Raw genomic sequence first — 26,637 nt, 5'->3', positions numbered from 1 at the left:
AACATATAAGTATAAACCACATGCTTTTTCTAAGCATTTTCTAAGCAAAGATGAAGTGGTTGGGAGTTGTTTTAAATATTGCTTGTGTGGGGAGCTGAGTCCTTTCTCTGAGACCCTAATGGGCCTGGGACCTTGGACAGAGACTTTGGAAAGTTGCTGAATAATCCAAGTTTTAAAAGTAATTTGTTTTCCTAATTGAGAGTAAAGTAAGACCAGGAAGATGCTCAGAGAGAGTAGGCAGTGCCCTGATGTTGTAGATATGATAGAGGGTTTGCAATGCTGTATAAAATACATTAGGCAAAACAGCATTTGAAGACCAAAGCAAACACTGCAATTGTAACACTCACAAAGATAAAAAAGTCCAGGAAAATTCTGCCTTTTGAGAAAAAATTGCATGACTGGAACTGCATCAATTTTAAGTTTTCAAATTTCAGTATTTTCAGGCTCTCATAGGACATCACTACCTTAGTGCTACCTCAGAGAACACTCTTCACAAAATCTGTGGTGGAAAATGCAGTCAAAGATGACTAAACTCTCAGCTTGGAAGAAACAGGACATGGAGTGATTTGCATCTGATCAAAGCAATAATGAGATTCTGTAATATTAACACTATAGGAACATCTGAAATAGTGGAAAAGAGAGGTTGTGCTTTTACATTCAAAGTGTGTGCTAACTGAGTATTGTTCACTAGACAAAAATACAGTCTTTAATGGAATCTGCAAAGAAATCCCATGATAAAATTAAAATTTTGGCAATCCTTTAAATTAATCTCTGAGTTCAAGTCTGGTCCTCAAAGAGGTAAAGACCTGATCAGAGAAGACTTTTGAAATAATGCTAGGAAGTAATAAGATCTCCACAAACTCGGAATACACTAACCTGACTTGCATTACTAGTGTGAGATATGGACTGAAATTTTAAGTCATGCACACTTTTTGCAGAGACTAATGACAATCATTACTACTGAGTACATGAACACCATTCTTTGTACTCTCTGCTGTTGCTGAAATCGCAGACCTGAATGGGACTATGTTTATAGGCCTTAGGATAGTGCTGCTTAAATGATGAAAGAAAAATACAGTGATAAGAAGAAGACAGAGATTAGAAACAGAAGGTCCAAGGGAAAAATATGGTATCAAGGGTATAACGCACAAAGACTGTTACAGATAGCTGTTTCAGCCTGTTGCATATGTCAGAGATGTTGAAGATCAAGTAGAAAGAAAGATTCCTGTTGATACAACTTATAAAGATTCTTCCATGGGACCAAAGCTGGAATAGACTTGAAGTTAGTTCTGGGATAACACTCTCACATTTCCAAGACTGCCCTTTGGAAGGCACTCTAGGTAAAATCCAGTCATATAGATAAGTTTATTTTCTGTTAACACAGTTAACATCTAATTTAACATCTGATAATCACCCATATTGTAGCAGGCATAAATTCAAACGTTATTTGATTTAATGTTCTGATTATCACCTTGAAATACATACAATGATTTTATGCACTGGTTTAACAAAGGGAATTAATCATATTGTAAAACACAAAGGACCAATACAAATCACAAAGGACCAACTCTGTCACCTTTAGTTGCCCCTGAAATGTTTGTTGAACTGCCTGTATTTTTTATGCTTGGATGGCCTTCATACTCAGATCTGAAGAACTACTATATTCTGTATTAACAGTAGTTTCTGAAACAGATGTAAGAGTTTTGGATTATATATCTTTAATTTCTCTCTCAGTTTGACAAACACTCTCAGCACACACACAGAAGTATGGAAATGGAAAAATCCCCTAGTCCCCAAACCAAAAACCACAGACTGGGAGGAAATACTTGTCAGAACTGAGAAATTATCAGAAGTACTTAATTTCTTAGATTCTTGGTGAATCCTACAGAGTCATTTACAATTAAAATTAAGAAAATGTTAGAAGCTGTATCTTAGGTTTGGTTGTGAGAGGAAAAAAACCTCTGTAATTTCTAAATGCTTAGAATCCATGTATGATTGCCTAAACCAACAACTTTTCCAGCCTCAGATCATTCAATCAAAAAAAAAGCATAATGATTTTGACCATTATTTAAATTAAATATAGAAAATAAGCACTGAAATGTCATAGCAAGTCAAGGCTTTATTGCAGCGATTTTGTTAAGTTTCACCTGTAAGAACTGGGGCTGGGATTTGGAGGTGGGGCTGTACACTGACAGCGTCGTGAGTGCAGTGACAGCCAACCATACGTGCCCATTGTTTTGCATCATTAGCACTGTAGTGAATCTCAGAAGAAAAAAAAAAGAAAATGTCCAGTCTTTTTTATTACTTCACTTTTTTTTTCTTTTTTATTTTTTTCTATAAAGCACCTAATTTAGGCCACAGACAAAAAGAAAATGTATCTTGAATATGCATCACAGGTTCCAAAAATGAAAAGAAATTGGATTTGGATAGCACTTACTCAATAGACAGATATGATACATGGTAAGAAGGTGCACTGTCTGCCCTGTGATAGATTAAACTACTTTGTAGGAAAATTACTGTGAGCCAGTCACCACTACCACCGTGGTTAATCTTTAATAAAATTCTCTTCCATATTCAAGAGTGAGGTATGAAGTACACAATAAGCAGAGTGGAGTAGAGTGCCATTTATCAAACCACAGCTAGGTCTGTAATCTCCTGCTTTATCCTTTTTTAGTACTTTATTTGTCTTTATTGTTGCAAGGAAGCACATTTACCCAGGGCAGTGGGCTTTTGGTGCTGATAAACCCTTTGTTTTAAATTCTACCTGTGGGGTTTTTTCTTTATTTTTTTTTCCTTTTTTTTTTTCTTGATCAGATAACCATCCGGTCACTCTATGGGAGTAATTAGTCTGTTTTGGTGGTCCCTGGCTTGTTACATATTCTTTCACCTTTCCTTGCCTGACCTGACCCTACCTCTCTTGTCACTATGCTACAAAAAAAGAAAAAAAAAACAGGGGGGGGGAGGAAAGGGATACTATAACATCTAAGACATTTTAAAAAGGATACCCAAGCCTGTACAGAAGACAGTCTGGGGTGTATTGCATAATGCTTTTTTGAGGCTATTTGGCAAGATGTCAGTGTTGAAGCATGTTGCAGTTGGCCCCTGGGTGGCACTACATGGCTAGATCTGGGATCAACAAAAACATTTTTGGATAAAGGCAGAAAACATAATTGAAGCACTTGTCTTTTTGAAAATTAAAGACTTTTAAACAAAATTTGTTGATATTTGCTGAATTCAACACAAATTCGCCATATTATTAAACTGTGTTCCTCTAATTGAATGACATTCCAAAACGCTCTGTGTATCTTGACTACCTGGTAATATCTGGATCATTTTTGGGAACATGCTGATATTAAGTACAGATTCTGTGGAAGGGTCCTATGGGTAGAAGTATGTGACTAGAACTGCTTTGTGCTGCCTGAATATGCATACTACCAGTCTGTGCTGCAGCCCTGGGGGTGATTTTTTTAGTACTATTATAACCCTTTTTATTGTTTGAATAGCAGTTTTATGACAAAACATTTATATTCAGCCTGCCTTTGTACTTGACTGAAAGAGAGCAATCACTGAGAATGATAAGGCAACAGTGGTAATGATAACTGCATTTATAGAGGCTTACAGAATTTAAACGGGCATGCAAAAATAGACTCACTATAGTGCTCTACCTGTATTTGAACTGGCTGGGGTGTATTTCTTGTTCCTGGTCCATGTTTGATTGTTGATGGATATGTTACATTTTCTCCTATTTTTCTCTCTTATGGCATTTCTTCTGTTTGAATTTTACCTGTGTGTACATCAGGTTTATCTTAGCACTGAAAGGTGTCATAGGAAGATGAAGAATATTCAATATTCATTTTTCAAGATCCACATCGATGAAATTATTGCTTAACTTACATATCAAGTTTTCAGAGTTTGTGGTATTATGATCTTGCGTCGGAATGGTCATTACACATCTTTCAAGGTTCTACCTCTCAAGAAAAATAGGCAATTCTTTTACTCTCCCTTGAGAAGAAGTGAGGAATAGTACTGGACATTGGAATGCAATCCAAGAGTTTAAGAATAGTGTTTCTGTTGACTGAATATTTTTAAGCCAGATAAATTCTAATGTTTTCATCCTTTGCTATGAAGTTTTCTCTCCACTGAGGTTCATTCAGACACATCCACAAGGACACACACACACACTTGTGCATTTCATTAAATTTCTTGCTTATAGAAGAATTCTGGGAGGGGACAAACAGTTCGTGGATCTCCGAATTTTGGGGGGAGGGGGGAGCAGAATTATGCCAAAGTCTACATATATTTTGGTATGGATTATGAATAAAGGAGGTGTGTACTATACATTGTCCTAAGGATATTTTAAGGCTATGGTCAGCCACACTGCTCACATACTGCAAAGTAGACTTACCAATGTTAGTGGCTTTCTTACCAAGGAAATGACTGTTCTTTTGGAGTTGGAATGACAGATTCAGCCTACTATTTTAGATATTGTTTTTCAATAATTTGAAATTGTTTTGTCAGCAAGCTATTTTGTATAAAAACATCTTTCTAAAAAGCAAAACAATGTATATTTTTATAGAAGTGAATGGCCATTTTAAAGGCCTTTTAAATTTTGAACCATTCATTTGGATTTTATTGTTCTCAAGAGGTGGGAATCTCAGTACAGCCCAATTTCTTTCACACTGTAGTTTTTCTATTATATAATTTTACTTCTTTCTTTGCCTGTATTTCAATTTTTCTGTACTTACCCATCCATTAGAAGTTTACAGTATATAACAGCGGGGTGGAAAAAATTCGTGAAAACTAAGTGATTAGAAATGTTTAAAAAATTCAGTTATTAAAAACATGAGATATCTTTTATTTTATTTGTGTGTTATTTTGTTAGTTCAGAAGCTCACTAACTGCACACCATTTTTTAATGTATGCATATGATCATTGCATGTTGACCTCTTCATGTGTTTCTGTCTGTGCCATTTAGGCTTTAAATATAAAATTCTCTTTTGCAAATGAAATATAAGAAATGCAAACACTAATTTGCTTTGCCTTATAGTATTCTGGAATGTTGCATTCAAAGATATGTCATTTTCTACTAAATGTCTTTCTAATACTTCTGTGCAAATGATATCTTTTCCCCAGGCCCAGCTACTTAGTGGATATTATTGAACAAATGTCTTTTATAGGATCGAAAAAAGTGTGGCATTATGTGAAAGAAATTTTTGAAAATGTGCATGGACTATTTCGGAATATGCTTAGTGAATATTAAGCAAACACCTGAAGTTCCTGTGCTGCTGCCTAGAACCAGCACTTCATTACCTATTACGTGCAGTGACTTTGAATTTTTTATTAGGTACTGGTCTCTTAGCCTGTAAGGCTTGTGCATGATGTCTATGGGAGCGATTTCCAGCAGAGAGAAGCCTTATCACAGATCAACCTAAAAGGTAAGGATATTTTTTAATTTTTAGTTCGCATGCTGAACAGCTGCCTGCAGAACACCTGCCCACGGAGCAGGAAAGAAATTTAGTTTAAGGGTTGATTATACATGTCTTACTCATATACAGTAAGTCCAGAAATAGGCACGATGAACTTCAGATAAACCCAGAATATGCAAATGGAGAGAACAATACCAGAATATTTACCTCCTAATTTTGTGCTCCACTACATTTTTAGTGCATTTTTTTTCAGGTTGGTGAGGACATAGGAGAAAAGCTTATATATACTTCTGATTTATTTAGTTTCTCCCAAATCTGTAGTGTTGAAATTTTAAAAAGCAAAGTGAATCGGGCAGGTAATATATGTAAAAGAATGAATCATTGCTAATGGCATTCCTCATATTTGCAAAGGAAAACAGTGTTAACAAATGTTAATGAGTATTAAGAAAAAACAGCAAATCAGGAGGAAGTGATGAAAAATCAAGAAAGGCAACTAATATGAACAAGATGCAAAAAGGCATAACTGTAAAGCTAGAGGGAGTGAAGAAATGCACTGATTACTTTTTCACTAGAAATGGCTTAAATGGACTTTTGAGAGTGAGGGACCTTATTACAATGGATAATGAGTGATAAGTTCAGGAATTCAGGAATTCAAATTAGCTTCAGGAATTCAAATCAGGTAATTTAGGGGTAAACATGTCTTAAGAAAGTATGGGCTTCAGAATGTTGTGAAACACTGATGCTTAAGAGAACAGAATTTGGTACAAGAATACACGGAGTGACAAACTTTGAAACCCAAGACCAACGGGGACCTTCTTGGTCTCCAATTTTCTCATATTAGCATCATAAAGTTAACAAAGTCCATCTTAGAAATTTAGGTTTTTCAGTTTGAAATATTCTCTTGGACTTACTTTTAGAAACTTATTTACTTTTCCAACCTATTTTTTAAATTTTGAATTTATAAATAAATCTTGTGCCAAAAATTTCATCTTGATTGGTATCTGTATTTCAGCCTGATGTTTTACCTTTCAGAACAACTTATTGCCATTTCTTCTTTAGCCAGTCCTTATCCACCATTCAATTTCACTGCTTTCCCATATGTTTTCAGCTTTTCACATGTGATGTTGTATGAAATACCTTGCTGAAATCCAGATGGATATTTCCTCAAGCACATCAGTTAACTTATTAAAAGAAAACTATTGGTTAGTCTTCCTGCAATTAGTATATGTTCTATTTTAAAGCTGGAAATGTCTCCTTTTCTTGATCGTATGAAAACAGAGCTGTTAGTGATACTGTGATGAAATCATTGCTCATGCTTTGGAAAGCCAAGGAAAGCCTTGTCATCCACACTTTCTGAGCAGTGAATTTGGGTCATGCCATGTAGCAACGTGGGTTTTAGGTTTCCATGTGCTCCTTTGTTCCTCTGCTTTGTATACCATTGGTTCATTTTGAAATATGCTCTGCTGCACCTCAAAACCTATTGGTGTGTACCCTCCTGCCAATCTTCCCTTCGTCCTCCTGGGACTGGCTCAGAGAGAGCCAGCCCCTGCCCTCTCTCCTTCCCCTTAAAAGGCAGAGCCTGGATCACCTCGTGGTCTTTGCATCTCTGGGCTGCTAGCATCTCCTTCCTGCCTTGTCTCCCTTCCCCCTTCTCCTTCCCTGTGACCCTTTCCCCCGTCACCCCAAATAAACCAATCTAGCAGAACAGAGATGCAGTCCAGTTCTTCCTTCGTATCACTATATTCCTGCTTGAATTGACGTGGTTCAAAGACTGCCGCCATGCCGCGGTACCTCGGGAGCCGCCCGCCCCGGATCCGGTGGGATTTACAAGAACCTGAGACCCGGTCCGGGGGGCAGCCGGCCTGTGCCACCCTCCCGGACCGTGATACAACAATGCCATTTAGAAAAAGGGTTTCATGAAAGCAGTCTCTTTTTAATAATGGGGCCTTAATCCATTCCCCAATCAGACTGAGCATGCATATCATGACAAATCTTTCCTCCATTAAAATTGTTTGCTATCCTAAAAATGAATTAGCTGAATCAATATACTCCTCCCGAGGTTTCCCTGAGGAGACAGGAGCAGCTGCTTGAGCAGCAAGTGCTGCCTGAACAGTCAGACACCAAGGCAATGAGGCCACCACTGGTGTCACCAGGGAGCAAGAAACAGACCCTTGTAGGGAACTGGGGAAGAAGGTTACCCATGAGTACCATAGTTTTGCTGAGGCAACACCAAGAATCAGATGTGAGTGTCAGAACTGGCAAAGCTCTGCAGTCTTGGAAATGTGTATTAGTAATGCAAACTCCAAGAGAACAAGACAAGAAAGAATGCAACTCTTTTTTCCGATGTGTCATGCTTCTCTAACTACTTGAACTTCCTGAACAGCTATGTGGAGACTTGGCTTCAATTAATTCATTAGATTAATATGTTCTCAAGACTAGTTTGTGGTGAAAGTTCTTACTATTTGGCTTCCTATACTTGATAGATATCATGATATGTAATGCTGAAGGTATTTAATAATGACCATATTCTTCACTTTTTTCTGAAGACTGTTTTCTTCTAAAGACCTGCAATGCTGCAGAGAATAGGAAAAACAAGGTAAAAAAAATCAGATATAAATAAGTTGAAAAAATCGAGCTGAATGCTTTCAATGGGCTTAGTTTGCACAAATTAGCAGATGCAGAATTTCTGCAGAGGTGGTAAATATTCTGTCTTTTTTAAATTTTGTTTTTCTAAATTGAGGTAGAAAAAGAAATAATACCATTGAACAAGTATTTTTTAAATTGTAAAATATTATTGGTAGACTTTTATGGCTTATTATTTTTCTTCTTTTTCTATGAAAATGAATAATTTTCAAGGAAAGACTGTATTAACACATTGAGCTTTACAATTAAAATTTGTTCTCAGCCTCAGAAGAGCTGATGGTAGAACTTGATCTGGAATTCTCCATCAAAATTATTTTTCAATAGAAATAATTCATGCTTTGAAATTGGAAGTGGCATTATTATGAGTCAATAGTGGAAGATCCCTAATTTAGTTTAAAAATGAATTCTTGACATTTTTGCAATGATATAATTGAAAATTTGAAAAGTGAACTCTTTTTTGAAGTGTAGCTTAAAAACCTCTCTGGTCATAATTATTAACTAATTTATACTAAAAATTGCAAAATAAATATAAAAATGTTTGGAGTGTTTTAAAATTACTGACTATATGTATATTAATTTTTTCAGAGTTTATAGGGTTTTTTTCTGATTATTTCAATAAGATGGCATTTTGAAATCTAAAATTATTTTTGTCAGTCTACCTCATTTCCTTTTGATGTTTTCTTGATGTACACTATCAGCTGATCATTCAACATTGGTCTCCTTTTTTATTTTAGTGTATTTTAGTGTTTACATGAGATTTTAATTCAGCAAGCAGCTGAAGTAATTCCAGGATACACACTTGTAGCCAAGTTGCAGATTTGTGTATTGTGAAATGACTGAAGATGGTTATGAAAATCTTGGTTGTTTTACTTATGATGCTTACTTTCATCAGCAAATAATATGATTTTCAGTATATGACACTGATTTCTTCTTATGTATTTTTTTCATTATCAAATTGAGGGTGCATTTGAATATCAAGGCTCTATTGCTTTTCTTGGTAGTCATTTGAGCTGTTAGGATTGTACTTTTATAACAATTGGGTCTTTTCTTAAAACCTCTTTCTTTGTTCAGCACAACTTTAATGTGTTGGGCATGTCTCCTTTCATCACAGCAGGGGACACTGTGTATTTGTGGGATAAACTAGTTCCATATTAGCAATGTGGAATCAGTTTGAGCTTGTTTGCATATGATGATAGTGCCTTTTGTGATGGGTAGTGTTGGGGAATTCTGTCAGCAATAGTATTTTTTTCCTCAGCAGTTAATTCATATCCTGTAAATATGCTGTTCCCATTAAGCCTAAATGCTATTTTTATTGTATATGAATATAGGATATGTTGATAATAGCAAAAAAATAAACTCATCTGGAAATTAATGCCTGCTATTGATGAGTGAAATACCAATGCTATAACTCACATTTTGCTGCTTAAAAGAGAATCTCCCATAGTTGCTGTGTTGAAATGTTTTAGGGTTGTTCTAAATACATGCGTGTAAGAGTTAATTCAGAGAGTTGGAACTGTTGAAAGCACTTAGTGTGAGTCTCCATGTTGCATACTTGAAGTTTAATACATGGAGAACATCCATGGGAATCTATCACAGCAGGTTAGGTGCCAGGGCTCCCTCTGGAATGCCTGGTAAGGGAACTTGTGTGCTCTAAGTGAAGATACATCAGAGAACTTTGTAGTCTGAGAATTTAAGTCAGGTTTAGGTAAAAAAGTCCTCACCTTGGTTGGTGTAACTTTAGACATGTATGGAGGCAGGACTAATACTCCTAAAGTAGGAAACTTAGGAACATTAGTGATAAAAGCTTATGTATTTATGTATGTATTTTTATGTCTTTGATTAACTTACCAGTATTCGATTAAAGTCCCACTTTGGATGTCTCACTTGGTTTGTAAATCTTACTCTTCCTTATTTTATCTAAATATTCTTGTTGATATCAATGATCACTTTAAAATACCTTTTTGTTTATCATGAAAACAATCTTGACTACTTTACTTGTGAATGATTTTCTGTGCACATTAGAGATTATAAAGATGAGAGTGAATATTTTATTATTCCTGTAGAAAAATGTATTTTCTAATTTGATTTTTAATCCTGCCTAACAAAAGCCACACTGCACTGTAACCACACTGCAAACTCTTCATTTCATGGCGTTTTTAAGGTTAATCTTATTCTTATTTATTAAAAAATAATTGGTCTTAGACTCAATTTTGTCTAGGAAGGACAGGAATGAATATGCAGGGAGGCTGTTTGGAACCTACACTATTCTGTGCTAAGGACCAGAAAAGAAATAATTTACCTAGGAAGATATTTTTTTAAGAAACCTGCCAGCAAGCTTTTTCCATCCTATAGCATTCACATTTAAACTGTCTGTAATGTTGACTTTTGGCCAAAAATGTCTCATTCTCCTTCTATGATGGAAAGAAAGAGCTTAGTAATAAAAATTACTAATTTCCATGTCTTTCACATTCATGATTGAGAAGACATGCAATTTATGGAAGAAAATTACAAATCACATTATGAACTGCTTAAGAACTTCAAGAAATTATAACTTCTGGAAGAAAGCATGAGAAAACTATATTGGGACTAACATTTTTCCAGAACCTTAGACATGGTATTTCCTTTTTTTGAAATGGACATATAAAAATACATGAATGTCTGTGATATCTCATAGAAGAAGTTTTAAAATTGAATGATAATTTCCGTCACAAAAACAGAAGGAAGTTTTTTGGTAAGGTCAAAAGAAGATGTGAATATTTCTTATTTGGACTATTTGAAGGAAGGTCTGTGACTGCATCCAAACTCTTACTAGCCGAAATACAAATGCACCTACACATTCACCTCACAAAGCATGTGATTTAATCACAATAATAAACTGTATTGGTGAGGAGCTTGGAAGAAATGGATATGAACTGGTCTTTCTTACAGCATGAGTATATTGCAATCAGTGGACTTCGAAGTGGCTATGCCTGAGCTTTTTGAAGTATAGTTGGGATATGCTCATTTGAAGCACAAGGTTCACAACATGGTAAAAAATATTCAAGAGATCAATTATTACTCCTGACTCACAATGTGCTCAAGCTGTCTTTATGACTTGTCACTGAGACAATAATTTGATTTGACAGGCAGATTGGATGTTATTAAAAGTAAAGGATTTCAGTTGCCTTACAGCACATGCAAGGTGTTACAAAGATCTTCGTGAAGAGAGCCAAGAGGAAGGTGGCACTAGTTTAGTCTGCAGGTGAAGGAGTTGGAAAATTTCCCAGTTTTGTAATTGGGTGGTGAATTAATTGTATATAGCTGTCCACAGAGGGCATTAACTAACAAAATGCATCTCTCACATTAATGAAGTTGATACAGAGCACCTTTTTCAAGGAAAAAAGGAATTAACAGTTTAGACTGAGGGCTCTGTCATGTTACTGGTGTTATTATATTATTTTTTATTATCTAGTATGAAAAATTCATTACCATCTGCATCCCATTTTACTAGATACTGTATATTAATATAAAGGAAAAGAAACCTATATAAAAATATGGAAACAAAAGAGGAAAAGGTTGACAACTGATAGATACAGGAGACTAAAAGAAGAAAATTGTGTATGATTGCAGCGTGCTTTATAAGCTTTTAATGAACAAATAAAGCAGAAGAAAACCTAATTTGGGATTCTCTGGAAGTGTTCCTTGGAAAAAAAATCACCTAATTATTATTTCCTCTTTACTAAAAAAAAAAAAAAAGGCAAGTAGTAATCTGATCATGAGTACATTTAGAATTTAGTGATCCTTAACTGTGCTCTCCTACGTCTGTTTCTTTATTTTGCAACTGGTGAAATTGGTACAAATGCCTAAGCTCTTTTCATAGGAAAGGTTACTTCTCTTATATAACCCCTGTGAATTTAGGCATATTTAAAGGTTTTTTTTTTTCCAAACTTTTGGTGAATTATTTATTATTTCTTACAAAATAAATTTGTGAGGAGCCATACACTCCACTTAGGGCCTATATTCTGGGCATTTTGCAGCAGTCCAGTTTCAAAATACCCATTTTCAGATGTTTAAGAGCAACAGCTTAGAAAATATGTGATTCATGAAAGTCCTTTTATAAACATCTACTACCAGCTGCTAACTATTTAAGTATTTTAGGCTGCTCCTTTGAATTTTTAGAAATATGTATTGTAGTAAGAAGCACCCATTACCAGGATTTTTTAATGTTTTCTCATAGGAAAGAAGGTATTTCTATTGTGCTCTAATGTTAACCCTTAACATGTTGATTTTTTTTGTTGTTGTTTTTTTTTTTTGTTGAGAAGAGCAAATGTTAGTGAATGTCCAGGTAAACTTACCAATTAATTAAGTCTACATGTAATTAAGTAAATGTAAATTGGCATATGCTCAGTAAATTTCATAACCCTGAAAATAATAATTACCATACCTGGCTTATAATGGCCTTACTTCCAAAACAGGTGGGATATTCTCAGTATTTTTGTTTTTTATTAATGTTTTTTGGACGAATACTAAAAGCAGTTACAAAATGTTACTGAGAGCAAAACTATGTTCAAATTTACCAATGCAGACTTAAAAAACTGTAAGTTCCTGTCCTTGCAGGTAAGGGTAAGCAAAGAACTGATTTTCAATCTGGCACATGCAGACTACAAATCTGAAGGTGAGGCAATTAAAAAAAGTTTCTTCAGCTTCTGTATTGCACTCACATGCAACTTCACAAAAGAAAGAAGAGAAATATTTAAGATATTGACACTGAAACTTCACTTTCTGAAAGATGACATTTTTGTCTTATTCCATCAGACAGTCCTGCAATGTCTGAAGGGCAAATATACAAAAATGTGAATGTGCTTAAAAAATAGAATTTAAAAAGGAGAGTGAAAGGATTTTTTTTTTAGAATTTAACCAGTCATAAAAGATGACTCATCAAACTCTGCATCCCAAAACATTTTCATCTTTGTCTCTGACATGCCCTTAGTCATTCTATGATTTCCCTCATTCTCTTCATGGTTAGTAAATACTGAAATATTGTAAAATATAGTGTACACGCTATATGTATATTGATACTATTTTGTAATCTGTTTTATGAACACTGGGAATAGTTAGTTGCTGTTCTTGCTAAATTGGCAGGCAGTACTCCATGAGTAGTTACCCTCTCTGAGAAGTAAAAATAGAAATGCATAAAGTACTATCAAATATGAAAGTGTTTTCCAAACTCAATGCCAATAGTGATGCCAAAGTCCTTTCAAAATACTGTGAAACCTTTCAAAGAACTCCCTCTTCAAATTGTAATTACTATGGTTCTTATCAATGCAGTTGGTAGTACCAAGCAATTAGGGTTTCCAAAAACTTGATCAAGGGAGAGTTATGGACATGCAGTATGCATTTAAGACTAAGGTTATTCAGCCTGAGGAAGAACTGCCTTCCTTTAAATTAGAAGTAGACAGGAGGGAGCTGGAGCTGGTGGTCTAGTTTTGTTTTGCTTCACTTCTGAAGTGAAATGCAGTAAAGAATATCAGTTAAAAGGAATCTATTAGGACAATTATTCATATTTTCATTCCTGCTAGAAATATGTGGTAACTTTAAAAATTCTACTTAGAAGAACCCTTTGAAATACAATCTACAAGCATTTTGAAAAAAAGATGGAATATCCATGTGAAAGATTTCTAATTCTTTATCTTTACCTTCATCCTTGCTTATTCTCTTCACTTACTGTTTCCCCAGTTTTTAGACCACAGTTCTATGAATGCTGGTAATACAAAACCCAAACTAAACAAAAAAAAACCCCAAAACACAACAGCAACAACAAAAAAACCCACAAGACAAACAAACTAAAACCCCACTACATACCCTGAATGTCAACAGAAGATTTACAGAGGAATGCAATCAAGAACGATGTTGCAAATCAAGCCTAGAATCAGACCATCAAAAATTCAAAAACTTTCAGCTATTTGCAATTAAGGTGGTAATTGCTATTTTAAAATGTTTTGCTTCTTCCAAAGAAACTCCATGTTGTTAGCTGAAATTCTAGGGATTTTAAATCACAGCAAATCTCTGTGCAGCTGATGAAGGCTAAATATTATAGGCAATCAAAACAACATATTATCTACATATTTCAGCTGATTAAAAAAAAAAGTGGCTTTTGGAACTTCTTTAAGAAGTTATTTTACTATGTAGTTCTAGCTAATTACAGTATACTTTTCAGACCCAAATATTAGCATTAGATATTTTAAAGCAAAATGTGATGGATTTTTAAGGAAATTGCACCTGAGGTCTTTACTATGTTATTTTAGTCTGAGCAATTATTCCTTTTCTTTCTGTTGTGAATCAGTTTTGCAGTGAAGTCTTGGTTGTAAACAAAATGTAATACAGAAAATTAAAGTTTCCTTATAAATACTGTAATTTAAAGGTTGATGTATCAACATTACATAATATGAGTGGAAGGTGTCCCTGCCCATGGCAGAGGGGCTGGAACTGGATGAATTTTAGTCCTTCCAAACCCAGGACATTCAATGGTTCCATGATTCTGCTGGATGTTTCTTTTTAGCAGCTGTTAGTTAGTTGATGCCTGAAGAATGGATATAAAGGCAAAATTGTAAGATGTCTGTGTGATCAGTACCCATCAAATTTGCAGAGCTTGTTTTGAAAAAATGTTTAGGAAAAAAGCAAATGAATAATTTTATAACAGTAATTCTATATCCACTAAGTCTTCATGAAGCAAATGCAAAGGATTGGCAGCGCAGTGATGACACAGCACTGACACCACCGCAGTAGGATCAATGTTGCTGGCAGAGCCCTGAGTGGAATTTTTTTGAAGTTGGAGGCAAATTTTTAGTGCAGGATCCTGACTTACAGACTTTATTTACAGAACAATCAGGATGAGCAACTCTATTAAAGTACTAAAGTTAAATAGTGTAAGTTTTGTGCTTTGTTTGGGGTTCTGTTTGTTTTTGTTTGTTTGTTTTTTACCTGAAGTGGAGCTGGAAGGTGTCTGTAAGTTTAAGATAAAGAGAAGTCTTTAGACACCAAAATGACTGCAACTAACTGTTGGTATAAAATTGAGACTTTGATTAATCTGTTAAATACCTAATTTTGTACTCACTGATTCATACCACTGGGGCCAAGAACTTCATAAATATTTAGCATCTTTAGTAAGCTTGTGTGACACTTTGAGGCAAAATGAAGCCAATAACCTTAAAAAGGGAGCAAAAAGGGTTCACAGGTTGAACCCACTCAGTGTTGTTTAATCTGTAATACTAAATTATTAAATCCTTCAAGGACGAGAAATCTCATTTTATTGAAAGAGTATTTGGGAAAATGATTTTTCAACGTTCGAGTAAATCTGTTAAGTGTGAAAATATGATTTTAATCAGGGCATGAATGTTGGGGATTTTGTACAAATAAGCTAGTCTTGTGAATCATTGAAGAGGGTCACTTGAAACTTATTTTTATGATATGCAGGATATAGGAAATTCAGGGAGGAAAAAGTTACTGTGACCTTTTGAGTTTTAAGTATATGTTGCTTTTCTGAGTTCATAAGTAGCACACTTATAACTAAAAAGTGTCCTAGAAAAATCCCCAAAATATATTTAGAATACATTTATGGTATGGCTAGATGTTTAGAAACAGATTTCTCATACGTCATCTTATGCATTAGCAATGAAGGGATTTCAGCAAAGGTCTTTTGTTTCTAGTAACTATAAACCTGAAATTAATTATGAAAGAGATACCAGAGAGGTTTTTATCTCTTACAAGATGTCTCTAAATCTCATACAACATGATACTATATGAATGAAAAAAGAGTCACGATTTCAGATATAAAAACCTGAAAGTGGATCTGTAATGTTGCAACCAAACTTGGGACAAGCACCACTCATTTTATTCTACGGAATTCATCCTATAGATGATAGATTAATCACTTTTGACAGTGACTCACTTTTTGACCTATGTGGCAAGGAGAATGTCACAGTAGTAGGAGAGGTTCTGTGATAATTGGAAAGTGAAGGGGACTTGGTGCTGCAGTAAGTTAATGCATTAGCCTTTCCCCTCTGGAGACCTTGGTCACATTCTGCCTTAGGGTCACTAGAGGAAATTCATGCTTTGGTATCCTACCTCTATTTGTACATACGACAAAAAAAAGACCTCTATTTAGAAAAAAATGTTGTCTTTCTTCACTACAAAACACTGTATTGGCCAGGATCATAGAGCCAATGTACATTGGTAGAGAACTTAAAATGCTTTTATTCCTCCAATATGTGTCTTTCAAGACCACCTCCCCAAAAGAGAATACTCAATATATTACTAAAAGGAAAAAAAAGGAAAATCTTCTAAGTTTATATGCATGAAAATAATGCAAACAATGAAGGAAACTCATCTGTAATATAAAAGCCACACTGATATTTTCCCCATTTCCATTTGGAATTAACTCCTGCTAATCTCTCTTGCACTGAAGTTATATTTATCTTAAACTGTTTTACTTGAACCTCCTTCTGACTAAGATTTTCAAGTGCCAGAGAAGTGCTATTTCAAATGCAGTGGAGTGGAGCAGTGATGACATTCAGTGATTAATTAATTCAAAAAGTACATGTTCCCTAAAGGTATCCTGGGAACCACTTTCCAAGCCTCTTTAAAAGAAACATATTGCCTGCATTTACAGGTGGTAGTAAGCTGAATATAGATTGGTTATCAGTGATGTACTGCCTTTTATTATATCTGAAGTGCTTACTCTTATTGCCTTGTAACAAGGGTGCTGCAACTAATTGTGCTTAATGATCCAATGCAAAGAGCCTGAATTTTGTCTTATTAATTCCTCCTATGTTTATCTTTTCATCTCCTTCAAAATTTACAAGTTCCAAGTTACATCAGGGATTTCAAGCAATGTGTGAATGCCTTAACTTGAAAATCCCCACAAAAATGTTATCTGTGTTTACAACTGTGCAAGAGCTTCCCTCTTTAAACATGAATTAAATGTTCAGGATGGGTCCAGCCTGAGAGCCTAGGTGACTAAAACAATCTGTTTAAGAATGCAAGAGGCATCAGGGAAGATCTGCAGTGTTATACCTTTCTTCCAGGCAAGAAGCAATAACAATTATGGCTCATCTCTGGAGCAGATGACAAGAAATTTAAGCTAACCACAGTATCCAGTCTCTATTCCTTTTTGACAATTATTTCCCTCTTACTTTAGAGAAACATAGAGTACAGATTAAAAGATACTTTCTCTTTTCTCCCTTCAACAATTACAAAAAAGAGAGAGGGAGTAAACAGAAGAAGCAAAGATTAAAGGAAAAAGACAGGACAGAAGAAATTTGAACAGGAAGCAGAAGACAAGAACAGAGCTGTTTGATAAATCTGTCTTTTCATCCATGCTAGCCAAAAAAGGCCTGAGTAAACAGCTACAAATGAAGAAACTTTTAAATTTATACTTTCAAGTATATTAATTTCTAATAGTGTGATAGGGCCCTTCATCTGAGATATTTTATTTCCTTGCATGAGTGTTTTTATTTCATAATCCAGATGGAATTGGTCTGAAACCCTGAATAAGAAGGAGAAGCAAGAAAGGATTGAACTGTGATTTTTCCACACATTGTAATGTTCACATAAAGGAGTAAATTAAGACAGGTTTTCTCTTGGTACACCTGCAACTTGCCAGATCAGCAAATGAAGAACTATGAGGTGCAACAAGATGTTGATAAATAAAAAATCCTGAAATAATCCTTCAACTGCTTAAGCAAGTTGTTTAAGAACATTACTTTTCATTTTTTTTACTGTATTGTATATCTGATGTCTTAAACCAAAAACCTTATGAATAACTCTCTTCCTAAATCAAAATACTGCCTTATATAAACACATTTTCATAACTTGTTCAATTATGCTCTGCCACATTACTAGTGAGGTTCTAAAAGAAGTGAAAGATGGCTAGTTTGATGAAGCTCTGCTGATGTTGAAGTTGTAGAAAGAGGAATAGTACTGTGTGCTTATTCTAGAAGCCTGGATGAACCCCCCAGTGGATTTTGCAGGACTGTTAGTTTTGCTTAGCCCTCTTTTCTCAGAAGCCAGATAGTATTTTTATTCATTTAAGTCTTCGATGTTCAGCAGTGCTTCTGACTAATACGTAGCTATTCGTCCTGAAATAACTGAAATTTGTCTCTATTTGTTCCTATGTTTTCATTTATGTGTAGGATTTAAACATGCGAATTTCTAGGGATTCTTTTAGCTTTTGTTTTTTAATTATGAAAAATAGAATGTAAAGGTGATGCAGCAGTTGCAATGAAGTGTTCAGATTTTTAGCTGTTAACAGAAGTGTGTGTACTTCTGGATTTGATTTTGAGTTGAGAAAATAATCTGACAACATATTTTTACACCACTTAAATATTGGTGTGGGGTTTTTTAAGTTTCAGTGTTAGGTATGATGCACAGAAGCAGGGTGAGAAAGTGATTTCATGCTCTATTTCTCCAGATGAAGTTTTGTGCTTTGTTGACGAATATTGACATGTATACCCAAATTGCAGCTTCCCAGATTTAACAATGGTATATTAAAAACTTGTTTACAAAAGCCCTAGGTGGACTTTTATAGACCACACAAAACTTGTGAAATGAGTTCATTATCTTATCCTGGCACAGGTTAGCTTGAAGAAATTTAGCCTGTTTTGGTTTTATACTTCTAAGATGACGTCTGGTTTCTATGCTTTTTAAATAGGTTATTTGCTACCAAAATTTTTAATTATATAGAACCAAAACAAAAGTTAAAAAAAAAAAAAAAAAGTTGACCAGTTTGGAGTTTTATTTTAAAATGAAATTTTCTTGATCGTCTAAAATCAAATAAGCTTACATTACTTGGCAGGATATAAAAGGAAAAAGTTATCTAATCCATGAATATAAGGAATCATTGATAACTTTGCTTTTGAAATCTCAAGAGTAACTCTGTCTCCATTATTACTTAACCCAGAAATTTACCACATAACTATTTTTTGATTTGGTCTTGTGTTTGTGGTTTTATTGTAATATCCATGGCTCTATCCATGGCTCATGATGTCTTTGAGGACAGAGCAGACAGGAATGAAAACCTCTCCAGCCAGCCATCAGTCAGTGGTAGCCCAGCCTCAGTCTTTGATCATTAGCCTACTGTAACTGGGCTCTTCATGGGGTTGATACTTTTTCTACGTGAAACTGAAGAAAACATAGTTTAACATGAAGTAAAACAAAGAAATAAATGCTGCATATTTTTACTGGGAAAAAACTTCTTAAAAGAAGTTTTACCCGGCTCCACTCTAAGTCTTTCATGGATGTGATTTTTGTTCCTACTTCATAATCTCAAAAAAGATTGTCACCTAATAATTTAGTAAAGTATTTTATTAAGCTGGTTTTCTGACCAGATATATAATTTGGAGCTATTTCTAGTGTTTTATATTTATCTTTGTTTCCTAATGTAGCTCTGTGAAGACGGAATTTTATTCCATTAAAAAAGTGAATACTGTGGGTTATATATTTAACCCACAACTTTGGGGTATGGAAGAAATGGTGGAGAATGAGAAAAAATAGGTTATTAATGGGATAATAGCAGTAAAATATTTAATAATGTATCAGATAACATTATCAAAAGGTTTATGGAGCTGCCTACATTCCTAATGAGAATTTCTGAAAACAGTCATAATCACAGGCTTATGATAAAGTATCTGAGGCTTCAGATGTTCTGTCCAACAAGGACTAATATCATAATAATGTATAAGTAGGTTTACTAAATAGTTATAATTATGGCACTCTGATATAAAATTGTTTCAGAGGCAAAATTGTTTCAATCAACAATAATGGAATACTGCTGGATGAAGTAAAATGATGGCTCTCTCTGTTCATTACAGAAACCAGAATACTGCAAATAAGAATGTTAAAATTTAGCATGAAAATAATAGTTTTATAGCCCACTTTTCAGGCTCTGTTCTTTGGTGATTGGGATTTAGAAATTAAGTACCTGTGGGTGGGTAAGGCTTTGAGTTGACTTTGTCATCCTGCACCTTTGATAGACTTTGCAGGAAAATGTTCCCAGTCATAATTCTACATGACATTAGGGTTATAGCCTGATTATGTGACTACAGCCAGGTGCTGTATACCTGACAGATTTCAAGAGGTATAAAAAAGGTGGTAAAGAAATTTCTCAGTTTGGTGAAGTCCACATCAAAATGGAATTGTCTACCTCTGCAAGTATTTCTAACTCTGTTTTTCTCAAAACAAATATTGAAGTTTGTCCTCCATGTATTTAGAACTTTTTAAAGAAATTATTCCTTCAAATGACAGTGACTCCTGAAAGGATAAAAGCTTAAGAAAATACATAACATACTGAAATATGCACACATATTGTACCTCATCTTGCCTAGTTCTCCATGAAATGTCAAAAGAACCTCCTACTGTGATATGTCTGTGAGCTCTGCAAGACTGATTAAATTTCTATATAATGTCAATCGTTGCATCCTGTGAACCATAAATTATAAAATTTGTTTCTATTTTATCACTCGATAAAAAGGTTTAAAACTTCTTTCTCATCTGATATGAAGAATAAACTGTGACTCTCATTTTATTTGTGGCAATTTTATGCACATGAAGAAACAGAATGCAAGTGTGGAGTATATTCTTTATACATATGTGTGAAAGAAATAGATTAAGAAAGCATTTACTACAATAAAATATATAATATTATGATTTATTTCTCAATTTTGCAACATCCCAAAGTAAGGGAAGAAAATTAGGTGCCCAAAGCCGGATATGTTAAGGTCCCTTGAGAGCAGAACAGAGAATATTCAGGCTGTAAGAGGATGCATTTTCCTCCCTTACATTTTTAACTAGCAGAATAGGGAAGTATAATCAGGAGATTGGTGTTAGAGAAGATTTGCTTTGTGACAGAAACTGGTGTTAAAAGGGCTCGTGGTCATTTCTCACACCACTTCAGAATGTGTGGTTTCTCTTCAGAGTCTCAACTTACACATTTAAATCGTATTCAATGTTTTTGACCTTTTGGCACCACACACCAAGAGGCTCATGTGAGGAATCTGTTCCTCTTGAATTGCTGACTGTAGTTTAAGTCCATTGTTCAGAGAATTTCAGGATTATGAATTTCAAACTGAGACGAATGTAATAAAAATGCCTTTATTCTCATTCTCATCTCTGTCTCACACTCTGTCACTCTCTCTCACAGGGTTTTGTACTGCGGCTCATCACCATTGCATCTGAGTGCATTCCAAATAAAATAAATAACAGTAGCAAAGCCTCTAGTGAACATCATGGGGAACATCAACATTGAGAGGCAGGGCTTATAAATCTGCATGCAACACTCTATGAACGTGCTTAGATTGCTTCCAGACTGGAGCTGGCTTACATCCAGCTTCTTGAGTAAAGTGTACTTGAGTGACTTCAGGTCTATATTCTCTGTATGGATTTACACTGGGGTTGATGTCTCTTTCAGGGCAGGGATACAGTGGAAAAAAGGTGAAAGAGAGAGGAGTGTTTGTAACGATTTTGTGTTTGTGAAAACTGTGCATAAAATTTTTATTCAGATTGTTAGTCTTACAGTTATGAATATCCCTATGATTTCTTGTGTTGTTCCTCAATGGGAATAAGCATAACTTTAATAACTTTTCTTATTAAAAAAAAATAAAGTCGAATGAATTTGATTTTATCATGCAAAACTACATGCTTTTGGGTTTTTTTCAGTTTCTTTTTATAGTTTCTTGTATCTTTTGTATTGTAGTTATTCTGGCCAATATGCCATTAAGTTAAGAGCAAATGTAAGTTGATCATAATGGAGTGGCTTTCAAAAATGTAATATTCATTTTGAGAATGGATCATAAACAGAAGCCTCTAGCAGAATTTTGCAACATACACTCTGTGGTAAAAATGTATTAATAAAAGTGGCAATTGCAAGAATATTGAAATTTTAAGTCACAAGTATTGTAAAAGTAAAATGTAAAGCAAACAGTTACAAAATTCCTAAAATCTGAGTCACATCAAACCTAGAGCAAGGAAAAACATAATTAACCCCCTTCCCTCCCCCAGTAAAGCCACAGTTAGATTGTAGGCATCATAAGGCAGATATTGTGGCTGATTTTCTATATAACCTAGATGCTGTTTCTCATGAGGAGATTTCATTCCAATTCATTCAGAGGTAATCCTTATGGAACTGTTTCTTACAGCTGGCTACTTTGTCAAGAGCTGACAAAGAAACGTTTTGCTGAAATGTTTGAGCATCATCAAAAAGATGATGGGCTATTCAGTAATAACCATTTGTCTCCAACTGTTGATAAAACCTCTGCAGTTTGGGTAACTTCTGAAAGGTTAGTGACTGCAACTACCTTTTTTGAGTGAAATCTGCAAGTGTAGAAATTGTGGTTCTAAAGTAAGAGGTACTGATGCAGTACTCTGCTTTGATTTTGGGCATTCTGCTAGTTTGCTAGGAAAATACACTTTGTCCTGGGGGGAAGAAACTAGTATATAGGATGATCCATGATTAAGCAATTCTTCTAAAGTTCTCTTATTTTGGTATGTTTTCACATGCTACATATTTGTATTTCTTGCCTAATTCATGTAATCTACTTAAAACTGAAAATGTATGTTATCAACCCATGCAAAATGATTTGTCATTTACCAGCAATTTTCAAATCTGCAGAAAAAAAAAAAAGCCTCGGGTATGTATGGAAAACGTTGATTATGTAATGCATTGGAATGACTCCTTCAAGAGGTATTGTGACACAAAGGTTTTCCTGGACAGGGTCAGCATGGTACATATGCAACAGCTGAACAATTAAGAGAAAGTTGTTGAGTTCCTAATCTTAGAGGAAAAGATAGAGGAATTTAAACCTCGAGCTGAAAGCTTGCATAGATTTTTGCTGAGTTGAGTTTCGTAATTTCCATTCTTAATGGATGCATTATTTACTTAAATAAGGAAGTATCCATTACAGTTGTACATTAACTTGATGACAATTTCATAAGCTAAATGAGCATGGCATACAATTTTCCAGTTTTCCTGGTATTGAGACAAATATAAAGACAGTATCTTTTAGTTTAAATTGCTAATGGAGTTAATGACTTGTGTTCTTTTCAACACCCAGAGATGAAAATATCATTAAAAAGGTTGCTTAGAAAGTAGAGTAATAGATCTGTTTTTATATGTAACACAGCAAAAGAGAGATCTTTCAGTGAGATTTTTAAAACATTTAAAAGTAATTTCATTGGAATATGGCAAAAAAATACCAAAATATCTATCTAAATACATATATATTTTTCCCAAAGGATTGGAAAGTTGAATAACAGTAATTTTCTGAACCCAATAAGCTATTCCTACATGTTCTAGGTATTCTCTTTGTAGAGAATATTTGGTGAGAGCATTTTAAGAGAAATCAAGGAAAAGCGTATTTCTCCTGTACAACTTCTTTTTGATCATTAAAAACTATTTTGACATCACAGGATGATATTACATCTGATGAGGACTACATAAGTTATTCAATTTGTTTGCAAATGTTCAGTTATATTACTATTATATTTTGAAAGTGATTTTTCTAGGTATTAATTAAAATCCTATTTAACTTAATTTTATTTTTATTTTACCTGAAAATTAGAGCAAGGTGCTGTAGAGCTAGCTAAAGACATCAAAAGGGAGACATATGGACTTGAATCTCATTAGCTGCTGCTTTTGATATTACTCAAGACATAGCATAGGTCTGGACTGACAGCTAAAAGAATGCAAAGGCTGAAGAGTTATATCTTGGTCACCAAACAACTTGCAGTGACTCTCTGGCTGGATTTTGCAGAGGAGCAAGAAGGTCTGTATGTAGGTAGGAAAGATGAGATTAATAGCACTTTATCAGAGTTCCTGGCAGAACTGAGCCTCTAGAATGTCAGCTCAAGGGGAGATCAGAGTGGATATATGAGTAAACTTACTAAAACAAACTTTTTATTCTTTTTTCAAGTGTTAGGATCCTCTATAGAAGCCTAAAGAATTTATCAGAATTTTAAAATTTTTTGATTTTTTGTTTTCTGCAGAGAGGTTCTATTTTAAAACCTTCACATGGGACCTCAGGTTTTAGGATTTGGAACAAAGGAGTTTCAATTAATAGATGCTTCACAGAGGTACAGTCTGTCTTTGGAATCCATTGATTTCTATAAGGAATAAGTATGTAATGATTTTATTTTTTTAAAGTGTTCCTTAAAAAAATCAACTTGTTTAAAATTTAGATTCACTAGAAAACATTAAGGCAACAGGAACCTTCATCTCTTTTTCTTCAATGGGGTCACAGATACAGAACTTAATTAAATTTTGGGAAACAAAAGTGAATAAATAAAAGAGGTGCAGAAAATTACTCAGAGATGGGAAGGCCTCTAAGGTATTCCCTAGTTAACGAAAATGTAGGAAGAATCAATAAATGAAGATGCCACCTATTTGAATTCTGGGAATCCTGCTTATCCCAGTAGAAAGATAGCTCTTGTCACCTCAGTTTAAGGAAGACTTAGGAAGCAATTAATATTTTGAACAAAAAATGATAAAAACAGGTGGAAAGGTTAAATATACAGGAAAATAGCAGGGATTTTTCTGAGGAAAAATAACCAGTGCCCTGGATCAGTAGATGAAAGCTTGTAGACTTGCCCATGGGAGGGGCAGCAGAGAAAGCAACAATTAAAAATTCTCAACTTTTCATTGTGAATGTCTTTCATATATTATTCCTTTTCCAGGTAATTGACTTCCTTCAGCATCCTTCCAATACTGACATTAGTTGGAATAGAATTTTAATAGTTAGATGTTGGCCCTCTAGAAACAGCTTCAGTAACCAGTGTGTATCAAAGGCTCTTACCAAGCTGCCAGGCAAAGATCAAGATCCATAGTGTTCAGAAATAATCACAAAGGTGACAATTTTAGGTGCCTGATTTTGTTTTTTGCTCAAAAAATTTAAATGTATTTTCAGCTTCTGCAATTACATTTCTTGCTGGCTCAGCACAAGTCTTCTTCAAAAACTGAAGAATTCATGCCAGACCTTTGACCTGAAGACCCTACAAAAACTGAATTTTCAGCTTCCAATCTTGTTACCAGGCGGCAATGTTATATTTAAATGGGTTATAATACAGGAATGAGTAACATTTAGAAGGGCAAAGGCATGGAAGTAAGCGAAGTGCTTTCCACCTCAAAACTTTGTAGCGTTTTGGTTTGTCTGTCTAGAATAACTAAATTTCTATAAAACATCATTTTTGAGATCCTGTTAGCACTGAGAGTGTGTTTTGAGAAACGTTGAGGCTAATCTCATGTCACAGGAATGATGTCCAAGAAATCATTTCTTTGAAAGTTTACTGTATAAATAGGCAAGGCCAACAAGGAATGGAGAAGAAACTAAACATGCAGAAGGGTCAGATGACTTGCAGGTTGGTAGCAGTAACTTTATCATCTCACATCCAATATCTATTACTAGTCCCTAAGTAGGTCACAGAAGCATTCATTTTGGGAGTGAGAGGTGATAACAGGTGAGACAATTACAAGGTGCAACTGTTTACTTTGGCTATCTAAATGCTAAGTACCTATAATTAAACAGCAGCTCTAGTGCTCTATGACAGGTAGGTTGATGTAAATACTTTCCGCTAGTTGTTAGCAGCCTTTACTTTGCAGAAATTGAGCTGCTGCTGACTCAAAGTTTCATGGCGACTGGTGAGATAAAAGGAGGTCACAATTTACTAGGAAGTTTGAGAAATACTACATTAAGCTGCACCTTTTCTCAAATATTCTAGTCATCTTCTGATTTTACTTCACAAAACTTGACATTTGTGGTTTGCCTTTACAGATCATAGGGTCTGTTCATACATTAACTCTGCCCATAATTAGGTGAGTAAAGATGGCAAGCACAGCAAGAATTTCAGCTTTCCTCTGGCTGAAATTCAGTCACAGTAGTGTTTTCCTGCATGATAGCTCAGGTATTAGGTGGTTCAACAGCTTTATTTTTAATTTGTTCCTGAAAATCTTTTTTCCTTCCTGTTATTTATAAAAGTCTATGACAGTCATGTGAATATTGGAAATAAGTCTTATGCCTCTATTCTTTATAATGAATTCATCCTTCTCTGACTATCTGTTGTGGTTTAACCCCAGCCAGCAACTAAGTGCCACACAGCTGCTCACTCACTGCCCTGCTCCGATGTATCGGGTGGAGAATCCAGGCAAAAATTAAAACTCTTGGGATGAGGTCAGAACAGTTTAATAATCAAAACAAAGAAAAAAAAAAAAAACTCCAGCAGACAAAACCCCACTAATAACAACAATAACAACAACAACAACAATTGTATTAAAAAAGAGAGAGAACTAACGTCCACTAAAACCAATGCAATTGCTAACCGCCCACCGACTGATGCCCAGCTCAGCCCCAAGCAGTGATTGGCCCCTCATGGCCCACTTCTACCAGTTTACAGACTCAGGATGTTCTATGCTGTGGAATATCCCTTTACCAGTTTGGGACAGTTGATCTGGCCATGTTCCCTCTTAGCTTGTTGTGCTGCTCCTCATTGGCAAAGCCTGAGAAACTGCAACTAAAACATCAGTGTGTTGTCAGCAATATTCTCATGC

At 34.8% G+C, this 26,637-nt stretch overlaps 1 protein-coding gene across 10 annotated transcripts in view; it reads left to right on the top strand.

The window, feature by feature from the left end:
* The window catches only part of LOC146439993 (uncharacterized), a 197,050-nt gene that overhangs the window by 61,772 nt on the left and 108,641 nt on the right, over positions 1 to 26,637 (top strand). For 6 of the 10 annotated variants that reach the window (XR_014851002.1, XR_014850999.1, XR_014851000.1 and 3 more), the window contains one exon: positions 5,345 to 5,435. Coding sequence is in view for 2 of the 10 variants with exons in the window: in XM_085056296.1 (XP_084912422.1) it covers positions 5,360 to 5,435 (76 nt within the window). In the remaining 8 variants the exon portion in view is untranslated. The remainder of the gene's footprint in view (positions 1 to 5,344; positions 5,436 to 26,637) is intronic. The other 4 variants (XR_014850996.1, XR_014850995.1, XM_085056296.1 and 1 more) reach the window with 1 other exon arrangement.

Source organism: Lichenostomus cassidix, chromosome 3 (genome assembly GCF_008360975.1).
Source record: "Lichenostomus cassidix isolate B80296 chromosome 3, HeHo_3.0, whole genome shotgun sequence".
Taxonomy (NCBI): domain Eukaryota; kingdom Metazoa; phylum Chordata; class Aves; order Passeriformes; family Meliphagidae; genus Lichenostomus; species Lichenostomus cassidix.
The sequence above is the reverse complement of the archived record's forward strand: the minus strand, read 5'-3'. Positions and strand labels throughout refer to the sequence as shown.